General features: G+C 42.4%; 1 protein-coding gene across 32 annotated transcripts in view; it reads right to left on the bottom strand.

The window, feature by feature from the left end:
- afdna (afadin, adherens junction formation factor a) overlaps positions 1-12,923 on the bottom strand; it is a 104,636-nt gene that overhangs the window by 30,728 nt on the left and 60,985 nt on the right. For all 32 annotated transcript variants that reach the window (XM_058613788.1, XM_058613787.1, XM_058613783.1 and 29 more), the window contains 6 exons: positions 12,199-12,293; positions 11,747-12,012; positions 10,938-11,081; positions 10,613-10,811; positions 9,988-10,094; positions 5,504-5,584 (listed from right to left, as the gene is read on the bottom strand). In XM_058613788.1, coding sequence (XP_058469771.1) covers positions 5,504-5,584; positions 9,988-10,094; positions 10,613-10,811; positions 10,938-11,081; positions 11,747-12,012; positions 12,199-12,293 — 892 coding nt within the window. The remainder of the gene's footprint in view (positions 1-5,503; positions 5,585-9,987; positions 10,095-10,612; positions 10,812-10,937; positions 11,082-11,746; positions 12,013-12,198; positions 12,294-12,923) is intronic.

Here is a 12,923-nt window from a genome sequence, read left to right as displayed (position 1 = left end):
TTCTCAAACTCTTTGCTTTGTCAAACTGGTTTAAATAACAACTACACTGCTGCTGCCTCTATTTTTAAACAGGTTTTCTCACCACATGAGGTCACACTCATGATAACGTAACTCCAAGTTTTATTCTTATCAAACAAGAAGAGCTGCTTTTCTTTGTTTGCTTTGAACACAGAACAAACAGAACATGACAAAAAAACTGAATGAGTGTGTCTGAGTCAATATTTACCTTACCTAGACGATATCTACCTTAGCTGGACGACATCTACCTTACCTAGGACGACATCTACCTTACCTAGGACGACATCTACCTTACCTAGACGATAGTTACCTTATCTAGGACGACATCTACCTTACCTAGGACGACATCTACCTTACCTAGGACGACATCTACCTTACCTAGACGATAGTTACCTTATCTAGGACGACATCTACCTTACCTAGGACGATATCTACCTTACCTAGGACGATATCTACCTTACCTAGGACTTATCTACCTTAGACAAGGACGATATCTACCTTACCTAGGATATCTACCTTAGCTAGGACAATATCTACCTTAGACAAGGACGATATCTACCTCAGACAAGGACGATATCTACCTTACCTAGGACGATAGTTACCTTACCTAGTACGATATTTACCTTACCTAGGACGATATTTACCTTACCTAGGACGATATCTACCTTACCTAGGACGATATCTACCTTATCTAGGACGATATCTACCTTACCTAGGACGATATCGACCTTAGACAAGTACGATATCTACCTTACCTAGGACGATAGTTATCTTACTTAGGACGATATCTACCTTACCTAGGACGATAGTTACCTAACCTATTACGATATTTACCTTACCTAGGACGATATCTACCTTACCTAGGACGATAGTTACCTTACTTAGACGATATCTACCTTACCTAGGACGGTATCTACCTTACCTAGGACGGTATCTACCTTACCTAGGACGATATCTACCTTACCTAGGACGATATCTACCTTACCTAGAACGATATTTACCTTACCTAGACGATATCTGCCTTACCTAGGACGATAGTTACATTACCTAGGACGATATCTACCTTACCTAGGACGATAGTTACCATACCTAGACGATATCGACCTTATCTAGGACGATATTTACCTTACCTAGGACGATATTTACCTTACCCAGGACCTGAAGCTGGTCAGTTTGTTTTATAAGGATAAATAGCTGCTTTACACTACAGTTTTCACCCATTCACACGCTGCAACATGGGGTTAAGTGTCTTTGCTCAAGGACACATGTAGACGAGCAGAGCCAGGAATTTAACCCACAACCTTCCAGTTGAAAGACAACTTGTCCTACCACTGAGCCACCATGGCTCAATCCAAACTCGTTACTTTTAAGACTTTTACTGAAGTAATATGTCCTGTTTTTTGGTAAGATACTTTAACTCAAGTATGACTTTAAGCTATTTTATACCTATAGACTGAAAGGTGAAAAAACACGATGCCCAAACTTCTACTATCTGTGTGTCTAAGTTTAAACATTAGCAGAACGTCCCTGAAAACAAACAGCAAACAGTGACAGAGCAGAAGTTCATCACACACACACACACACACACACACACACACACACACACACACACTGCTCTACTATGACACACACACTCCATGTATGACCCACATGTTCCTTTTTGCAAGAGCTTCTGAATAAAGCAGAGGCTTCAAACTCGTGGCCCGGGGGCCATGACCTCCTCTCCAAGTAAACACAGCGTCTGTGTGTGTTGTTTTGTTACCACTATTGGCATAAACATCAAACACTACTGTGATTATAATTAACATAATACATTAGGTTATGTTGAATAAAATACTGTCTATAGTATTTTAGTGCTTTATAAATAAAGTTGGATTGGATGGTTTTTATATTATGTATAAATGTATTAAAGTTAACATTGAATTACATATTCACATAATCCGATGTGTGTGACAAAACACGCACACACACGGTGTTGAAAGGCTGTTCAGTAAACATAAGTTATGTAGAATAATATGTTTATAAAAACTTTTTTTTTACCCCAGTGTCCACCTAATTTGTGGTGCATCTATTACCATATTTACAGTGTTTCTTGAACGCATCTCGTTATTGTTTGAATATTCAACGGAAAATACCACTGAATATCGGAACAGCATTCTTGCTGGAAATGCCCGTCTCCGTCTCAAGTGAAAGCAGATTAGCTCTCCTGGATTAACATCCATCCAATTTTCCGACGTTTATTGTGACGTTTGAAAATATTTGTGTTCTATTGTTGTAGTGTAGATTTTTATTTATTTTTTGTTCTTTAATATCCAGGCATAGATAATTTTATTTTCTAAACAATAAGTATTTTATACTTATGTAACAGTTTTTATTATTTATCTCTGCGTATAGTTTCAGTTAGTATAGTTTGTGCGGCTCTTTGTTTGACTGAGCTTGTTTTTAAAAGTTTACCTCATTCATACATAGATTTAATAAACTGGACAATAGGTTGTTTAGTTTAAAGTTCATCCAAGTTTTATTTTCCATTGCTCTATGATCTGTGCTGATTTACATAAGACAATACACACGTCTCATCCTTAAATGAAAGTATAATTTTTGGATATTTTTGATAATCTCATGTGCTATCATACTGTGTCTTGTTTTAAATCTAACAAAAGCAAACACTGAGCTGAGGCTCGACTTAAAAAGTCACAATTTCAATATGTTGGAAACATGACTTTCTGATATTTTAATCCAAAGTATTGAGCCGTAAAGCGGAGGTAAAAGCACAGTTACCTGGTCTCTCCTGCCCACCACAGAAAACCACATGCTGCAGCAGCTCGTTACAGTCCAGACCACTTCACTTCAGACCGGGACACACACACACCTACACACACACACACACACACACACAGACGCTTTTATCCCAGACAGACGGCGAGATTCAACCTGTCGACATGCAGCAACAAGTCCACAGAGTTTACAGCAGCACGGGCCGGCCGCGATCCATTCAGCTCAACATCAGTGTTCCAACTCTTTTAAGGGTGGAAAAAACAGTCAAGTTCATTTTTAAAGAGTGGTTTGTGAGTTGAAAGAGAGCTGTGTAAGTTCCAGTAAAAGTGGCAGTAAGTTTCCTTCAATGTTCCCAAAGTGGAGTAAAATTCCTCCACGCACTCCCGATAATCCAGAGTTTGTGACGGCAGAGACACCGGCGGCTCGCTCTGAGGTGGAGCAGCACTGCTGCTGCTGCTGCTGCTACTACTGAAGCTCCACCAAGCAAATACCACACACACACACACACACACACACACACACACAGACACACAGACACACACCCATAAACAGCTCACACACAGAGTTATATAACAAGACAGAGCTCGGGCCAGATCTCCAGAATTCAACCAGCTGTTTGACAAAATCCTCTACCTGCCTTCACCCATCCCACGCACGCACACACAGTTACACACACACACACACGTGTGCGTTACTACCCGCTCTCCTCCTTAAACGACGTCTACACAAGTTTGAAAGTAAACAGAGCAACAAGGTTTCCTCAGTACATCCTTCCTCCCTTCCCACTGTTTGAACAGAAGTCAGTGCTGTGTCTGTGTGTGTGTGTGTGTGTGTGTGTGTGTGTGTGTAGGAACAGCACTGACTTCCATTCATTTGGACAGATTGAACAAAATGCATTCAACCATAACCAGATAATACAAAGTAAAAGTAAAACCTTCACAGTGGGTGTGGTTTCACTGATAAATTCACCTGGCACATGGTACTTTAGTTTGGATCCTTTCCGGCACTTTTCACTATGAATATCCGTTATAGACAGATGAGTGTTTTTTCACACAGAGGCCACAAGAACATGTATGTGTAATATAGAGTGTCTTATATCCTTTTTTTCCAGCACATTTCTGATGAAATTTTTCTTTTACTTTCCATCAACTTTATAAACACACCTGAGCAAACGAGTACTCAAAGTTTCGCTTGGCTCGTTTTTATGACCAAAAATGAAAGAAAAGAAACTTTTTTTAAATATGCGATGTAAAATGAATCATGACTTTGAGTCAGAGACAAAGCCTGAAGATGCAACCTATAAACACACACACTCCCCAGGATGTCCGACAATGAGCTTCTGCCTCATTAGGACCAGGTTTCTGGTCTCCATGACGACTACTGGTCCTGACAAAGTCAGTGTTTATGACAGAAAAAAAGCTCCTAAAAGCATCAGCAGAAAAACTGATTCCACTCCAGCGAAAGAGGAACAAACGTCATGTTTTGTACTGAGAGAAAAAACAATGAAAATATAAAAGTGTGTCCATCTGCTCATTTAAATAACAGCACGACAGAACCATGTGACCTGTGAGCAAAATGTATTTGTCAAAGTGGAAAAACATCCAGACCTGCTAGAGGATTTTACACAATCGGCTAAAATGCTTTCCAATTTATTTAATGCAGAAAAACAACAACAATAATATACAATATCTACAACAATATCTTTAGTAATGTTTTTTTAAGCGTTTTTACTTTCATCTGTTTTAACAGATTGTGATTGAGTAAAATGGTGATGCTGCATCTACGTCAGGTTTTTGTTGCTTTTCAGCTTTAATTTCATGTACGTGTTATAAAACGAAGACATATTTTATTACATTTAACATCACTTATACACATATGGGCTTATTTTACACGCTTTTCTCATCAAATAATTTGCCCCAAGTGTTCCTAAAAACATACGGAATGTTAAAAAAAATATATAAGTAAACGACATTGTAACGGTCTAAAAACAAGCAGAGGTGAGATGGACACTGAAGGAGTGAATGGTCAAGGGTGTGTGACGCCCGCCTTTCACCCCAAATCAGCTGGGATTGACACCAGCGAATGAATGAATGAATGAATGATCCCATCTTAAACTAAGTTTATCTTCCTCTCACTCACTCCTGACTCCACCGACACCCCTGAATGTTAAGAGTGTTGATGTGAACACATGAGGGGGGTGTGTGTGTGTGTGTGTATGTGAAGAAATAAACGGTGATCTACTGTGCGGCGCCCACCCTGCGAGCTCGCCGCGGCGGATAAAACAAACCAGACGCCCCGCGTCCTCATCGTGTTTAGTCTCCGGGCGGCTGTCAGACTCAACAGTGACAGCCGTCTATTTTTAACACAGCACACACACAGAAATCCAACACACTCGGTCTAACAGAGCCAAGTTTTTGTGGATTTCCTGTCAAACATAGTCACACGGACGCACGCACACACACACACACACAACTATTCTTCTTAAGACTCTGCATTGAAAACAAAGCGTTATCCCTTACTTAACCATAACCACATTTCACATTTTCGCCCTAAACTTAACAAGGTCCTCAGAAATCGAGGTTCTGCCTCATTAGGACCAGGTGTTCCCGTCTCCATGACGACTACTGGTCCTGACGAGGTGTTTTTATGCAGGAAAAATGTCCCCAAAAAAGGCCACAAATACAAAAGCAAAACACCAAACTCTTCTTACCTTGGCGGCCACGATGCTGAGGCCCATGCCGTTGTGCTTCTTCAGGGTTACCGTGACAACCTCCGGCTCCTTCCTCATTGGCTGAAACGAGAGACGGGGGACAGGAGAAGCAAAGTGAGTGAGGATGAAAACCTTGTGTGTGTGTGTGTGTTTATGTGCGTGTGTGTGTGTTTGACGGACAACGGCGTGAAGAAGACGGGAGGGGAGGGTGGAAACGCGGTGACCGTCGTCTGGCGAGTTCCCTCTGACAATGAGAGCGCGTGGAGTGAAAAGAGGGAGGGGTGAGAACAGGGAGGGATGGAATGAAGGAGGGATGGATGGATGGAGGAGAAGGGAGGAGGGGGGAGACCACAGAGGAACCTGTGGTTGCTGGAGCCGAGTCAAGAATGAAAAACCACATCATGGCTACCCACACACACACACGTACAGTATATACACACACACACACACACACACACACACACACACACACACAGAAGGGCAGCGTGACTGGGAGGAGAGAGAGAAAGAGACAAAGAAAAAGAGAAAGAGGTTTCCCACAAACTGGAGAAAAGAAACTTCTCACAAACGAATATTCTCTGAAATAACTGAGCTGATGTCACACACTGACAGAAGCACATCTGTGTGTGTGTTACTGTACACACACACACACACACACACACACACACACACACACACACACACACACACACACACACACACACACACACACACACACACACACACACACACACACACACACACACACACACACACACACACACACACACACACACACACACACACACACACACACACACACACACACACACACACACACACACACACACACACACACACACACACACACACACACACACACACACACACACAGAGAGAGAGAGAGTAGGAACACCCAGAACCGAACAACAGCGACAACAACCACATGACAACGACTGCTACAACAACAAAACAAGAAAACATGGAACACAACACGACCGCACTGATCATGTGACTGCAGCGGCTCGACTCTGCACTGACTTACAACGACAAACACGATTCTTTATTTCTTTATCTTTACGTGTTCCTTCTGAATCGTGAAGGAACAGGAGAGATACGATGATCACATGTGGACGTTTGGATTTCAGAGTGTCAGAGTTTAAATACAGATTTAAAGAAAGAACACAGAACGTCTCCTAATGAGGAAGAAGATGATGAAGAACGTCCACCTGTGGACTAGAAGGAGTAGAAGAAGGAGAAGAAGTAGAAGGAGTTAAAGTCGTAGTAGAAGACGGAAGAGAAGTAGACATACAAGACGAAGTAGAAATAGTATTACAAGAAGTAGAAGGAGTAAAATTAGAAGTAAAAGAAGGAGGAGGAGAAGAAGTACAGGTAGCAGCAGGAAGAGTAGAAGAAGAAGTTGAACGCTCCTCATGAACGTGAGCATCGTCTCTGTGTTGAACATTCTATACATCACGCTGTGAGGAGTGGAGGAGCTCAAAGCACTAAGTTAAATCACGGGAGGAGTAGGAGGAGCAGACTCCAGTTTAAAGCTCTCTGCAGCTTACAGTATATGTGGTCTTCCATCATAAAACCGGTCCAGGTTTCTGCCTGCAGCCACAAATTCTACTTGACTTACACGTCGACCTAAAGATTTAGACACTTCTCCAGCGTGTGTTTTCTCAGCTGTTGAGTCTCAAACATCAGAGGGAGACGTAGTCGTAAAAAAGGAGAAGAGAAGAATCCCGCACACACTGAGAACATATTTAGTGATGTTTCAGTCATTTTAATACCAGGAAAAACTCTAAAAAGTGCCTGTTTCTTAGTGCACGTTCACTTTTAACCGTGAATCTAAAGAAAGCTGGGTTCTGATCATCATTCTGGGGGTGGGAGGGGTATTTGCACCTTTCGTCACCATGGTTACTATGAATGTTAAGAGAAGTCACAACATTCATGTACGAGTTGTGGTTGTTTTTCTTAAAAGTACAGAACAGAATTCTGAACCACATTAAGGCAGAAGAGGAGAAAATCTATATCCCATAAATGTCCAGCGGTTCACTCGACAGACTTCAAATTTAGGCAGCCGACTTACTGAGCTCACCAGTGCGTATAATCCAGACTTTGACGTCGTTTGGACAAGAAACACAAGAGATATCGGTATAAATGCGACAGATATGTGGCTAACAGAGCCAATCCTGCCCTCGTCACACAGCACACATACACTATTATTATCCAATTCATTTAATGTGTCACTTTTCTTATTGTTCTGGATTATTTCTATTGTTTAAATGATATGTAGACATAGACACATATTTGTATATGCTCCTGTACTCATGAAGAAGAAATAGATCAAGTTTGTCTTCATGGAGTGTTTTAGATGACTCTAAAAACAAAGCATAGAAGACGATAAATATTGTTAATAGCTAAACAGTTTAAGTCTATATCATATATATCATATATTTCACATGAAGAGCCTTTCACACTGTATATAAACACAAACTATATCACATTGACTGTGTTCAAGTGGTTGAAAGGCCTTAAACCAGTTTAGTCTCAACTCCTCCTCCTCCTCCTAACTCCACCGGCCTCCGTCTGCCTCAACACACACTGTGTGTGTGTGTGTGTGTGTGTGTGTGTGTGTGTGAGAGGCGCCTGCATCATGTCGAGACTACAGTCATGAAACAGTGAAGGAATAAACAGACCAATTACAGAGGAAGCAGCAGTGTGTGTGTGTGTGTGTGTGCGTGCTTGTATTTACATAATTGTGAGGTCAGGGTTGAGACTAAGTTTTAGGGCTAGAATTGGGTTTAAGGGTTAAGGTAAGGAGCTATGGAACGCATTAAAACAAGTTTGTGTGTGTGTGTGTGCGCTTGTATTCATGTCTTTGAAAGGTCCCACAAAACATAAAAACATAGCTTTGTGAGGACATTTTGACTTTAAAGAGCTTTTTCTGGGTTAAGACTTAGTTTTAGGGGTTAGGAGTGGGTTAAGGTTAAGGGTTAAGGTAAGGCACTTAGTTGTGGTGGTTAAGGTAAGGGGCTATGGTAGCAGTGTCCAAACATGTTTTGTTTTTTTTAAGGAGGGCCAGATTTGATAATGAGAAGATTTCCACTAACAGTTTGACAGTAAAAGTTAGGTATAAATGCACTGTTTTATAATTACCTTCCTTTCTTTTTCACAATTATCATTTTTTAAATGGCAATGTCAACAAATCTAAGTCACACGGGAGTGAAGACAAGAAAGAATTCTGCCTTTCTTTCACATCCCGAGTCAGACATGATAACATGTAATACACGTACGTCCTGGTGCGACGACAAGTTTACAAATAACTAAACATCACCAGTTTATCTATCTTGACACAAATGGACAATAAACAAAGAAAGGGAATTCAACCCAAAAACCGAGTTTGCCTGGACATCGTTTTTTACTGAAACCTGGTCCTCGGGGCTAAAGACCAGGACGGATTAGTCACCCGGGACTATGGTTTCAAAGCGACTCAAGGGGGACGACACGTGACCGGGGGCCGGTTTTGTGTCCCAGTCCGTCCCTGGACATAAATAATACATTATAAAACCAAAGCTGCGGGACAGAATCTGACCGAGGGCTGGACTCTGGACTCGACTGGGCTCGGGAATGCATTATGTGTCCTCATTAAGATATAGAAACAAGTGTGTGTGTGTGTGTGTGAAGTGCATCTGTGAAGGTTGTTATGAAGAGTAAATTGCCCCTGCTGAAGTCACTGTAATCACCGCCTTCCAACAAGGAGACCACACACACACACACACACAGTGTAATTGGTCACTTAAGGGACTTCACATGAACTCTTCATCCTTACGTTACACACTTAACCACTGACCCCAGAAATCAGCTTTTGTCTCAAAACTTGACAGCTTTTCAGTGTAAAAGGCAGACACCCACAGACACACACGCACACACAGACACACACACACACAGAGAGACACACAGCAGCTTAACTGTTTCTCTATAAATAGTCAAAGTATGTCAGTCGGTGCAACAGCTGCGTTTCTGCTCAGGAATTTTACCTTTTTTAGTCTCAAACTTACCTTTTTTCATTTTCTCTTCAAGACTCTTCCACAACACTCACCCACTCTTCCCTTAAGTCCCCTTAAATCCCCTTAAATCGCCTTTAATTTACATGTGAATCCTTGAAAAAATGAACGGGGAGTTTACGTGACGCTGACGCTGAAGCTGATGGGATCCATGTGAGCTCACGACGTACATGTACATGGATATTTTACTTTACTTCTGCTTTATGGTTGAGGTTACTTATAAAATCTTATTTAATTTAAAGCGTCAATATTTTATTTTAACCAAGTTTTAACTCAAACCAACGCAGGATAGAGAGTCAGATTTGGTTTGTGTTCTAAAGTCAGTTTGTGTCTTCACAGCCGTCACATCTACTCTGAGTTCTTCTGAGTCAGCGTTATGAAACCTGCACACTGTGTGTGTGTGTGTGTGTGTGTGTGTGTGTGTGTGTGTCCTACCATCTCAGAGTTGTCAACCGCAGAGAAGTGGCTGTCACAGTCGGCTCCTTCAAAGTGCACGGTCCAGGTACCGGGGGAGCGAGGATGTGGCGTCAACCGACAGAAACCTGGTAACAGAAAACACACACAGTCACGTGTTTGTGTCTGTGTGTGAAGAAGAACGACCGCTGCACCTTTTTCCCCAATGAAATAACATCAATGAAGTAACCAACTTTCTGGATTCTGCTATTAAAAAGGAAGAAAAGGATGAGACAGAGGAGACAAGATGATGAGAGGATGAGACTGAGGAGACGAGAGGATGAGAACGAGGAGAGAATGAGACTGACGAAATGACAGGATGAGACAGAGGAGGCAAGAGAAAGAGGATGAGACTGAGGAGACGAGAGGATGAGACTGAGGAGACGAGAGGATGAGAAGAGGGTGAAACTGAAGGTGGCAGCGATGCAACAATCATGGATGTAAGCTGCTGTTAAACTCACAGAGGAGGAGGAAGAAGAGTGAACTGTGCAGTACGACAGTTACTCCTGCATAAGAGCAACACTATGAGATCAAACTGTACTTTTGTTCTTTTCATAAACTTGATCAACACTAACTAGAGTGTGTTTTCATGACTCTGTGATCTCACCTCTCTGCAGCAGGGGGTCCAGGAAGTCCTGCAGGCCGTTGGGGAGACTGCGCACCACGTCGCACGAGTAGCCGTCCTCGGGGAGGAGGAAGGGCAGCTGGAGGTCCGGATCCTCCTCCAGCTGCACCTCTCTCCCATCGCTCCTCGCCAGCTCATCTGCTGTGTTTTCTGCTACGGCCACCACGTGATCGATCAGCTCCTACACAAACACACACACAAACACAAACACACACAGGTCTTTACATCCACAGTGATGCTTCAGTCTGATGTCCTGGTTACACTTTAGAAACAGTGTCACATAAACATCTGTGTGTGTGTGACTCACGGGTGGGATGTAAGGCTCGTCTGGAGCACAGTGGTAGTTGGTCATGAGGGCGTGGAGCTGCAGAGAGTTGAGCTTGAAGCACGTGTTGTGGATGTTCTGCACATCCTGCATGGAGTACTTGTCCATGGTCAGCAGCGTGGTGGCCTGGAAGACACACATGGAGACACATCAAAGACAATCATATGATATGTTCCACGTTTGTAGGTGATATTGTACAGTTCTCTCACCTGAACCCCAATCTTCAAGTACAATCACTATAGGATTACTGCGCCACTCTCCCACACCAAAGCCCATAGAGAAAATAGACGTTTTAACCTTGCAGGGAGACAGGAGCAGCTGGTCTACTGCTGCCTCGTTTACTAAGTTTGTGTCACGTAGGAATATCCAAATTAAGGATTTCAAACACAAAAGTCACCAAATACCACGTTAGAACTTACTAAAAGAGTCAGCAGTCGATGGACAACTCCCTTCTCCTGTCGTGTAAAAACGCTGATTTTCTGTATGGGCTTTGGTGCAGGAGAGTGAACGCTTCACAAAGCGAAGAAAAAGTCTAATTTTATCCACTTGCTTTATGTATTTGTTAGTTTTTTTCCTTGTGTACCCACTGACAGACACTGTCCACATACTTGGTGGTTATTAAGTGATAATTCCACTAGAGGGCAGTGTGTTTCCAGCTAACAACAAAGGTGGCACTGGTAAAACTGAATATTAATTTCTCCCTCGGGTCCTCAAAGTTTCTGGTGATGACTTGTGTTGTTAGGTCAACTACAAAACGGATTACTAAAACTAACTCCACAGCTCAGCGTTACCTGTACGATTCGGCTGAGGTGGCAGTCGGCGGCGAGCTCCAGCCCCTGCTTCTCGGCCCACGCCTCGATGTGGCTCAGCTGCTGCCGCAGGATGGCGCCCCAGTAGTGGCAGCAGAGGCCCGAGTCCTTGTCCTTCACCAGCTTGTTGAACAGCCACATGTTGATGAAGTGGAAGAGCTGCGAGAAGAGCTGGATGGTCAGGGCGGCGTTGACGCGACACCGCCGCAGCAGCGACATCGCGCCCGTCAGGGTGTGGAGGACGTCCTCTGGGAAAGCCAAGACAAATGTCTCAGAGTCTATTTACTGTTTCACAAGCTCAGAAAATAAGTGTGTGTTTATTTAGGGACAGACTGATTTGGTCAAAGTTGAGGATTGTGATTGAAAATTTGTGTAAATTCTTGTTTCAGAGGACGACAACTCCTGAAACTGTCAATTGTTATTTTTTGAATTACCTATCTTGGGTCTTTGTGGATTATGCTCCTCTGGGTCGTCCAGGAAAGCCGGCATATAATTATTCAGGTCGCCCTGGAGACAGTGAACCAGGTACCTGCAAGCAAACATGAGAACACGTTAAAAATAATATACATACATCCGTTAAAAAAAACAAAACAGGTAAAACTCGTGTTTATCTATCTTTTTAATACAGAAACTCAAAGATAAAAATGTGTTTGTCCATCAACAGATTAGTCAATAATGGATATGTCACTGTTATAACCCTAAATAACTTGTCAGTGCACGCATGATGTTGAGATTTTAAAGTTATACAAGAAAATTCAGCTTATTGCTGCCAATTTTAACTTTTTAACACGGGAGGTTTGACCAGAACTATTTGCGCTTTTAGGCGATTTTAAGAAAAACATGCGAGTCAACACACAGGGTTAGACGACAACCTTAGCAACGTTTTAATTTGAATTTGAAATTGTCTGTGTAAGTTGGAAATTGTGGGTAGGAGAAGAGTTTGTTTTTCGAGATTTTTGTGATCATTTTCATGGACCTCTAGCGGCTCTAGCGGTGCAATACACACTCATTATAAAATCTGAAAATCTTCAACTGCGATTATTTAAAAACCGTTGATTAAGGTGAGAAAAGTCCCGAGTCTTGTGACGCGTTTAAAGTTTCAACCAAGTCTCTACGTTAAAAGATGACGACACTGTCAGGCTGGGACCATTTCCCATTC

Source organism: Solea solea, chromosome 17, assembly GCF_958295425.1.
Source record: "Solea solea chromosome 17, fSolSol10.1, whole genome shotgun sequence".
In the NCBI taxonomy this organism is placed as follows: domain Eukaryota; kingdom Metazoa; phylum Chordata; class Actinopteri; order Pleuronectiformes; family Soleidae; genus Solea; species Solea solea.
This window is presented reverse-complemented; position numbering and strand designations above follow the sequence as displayed.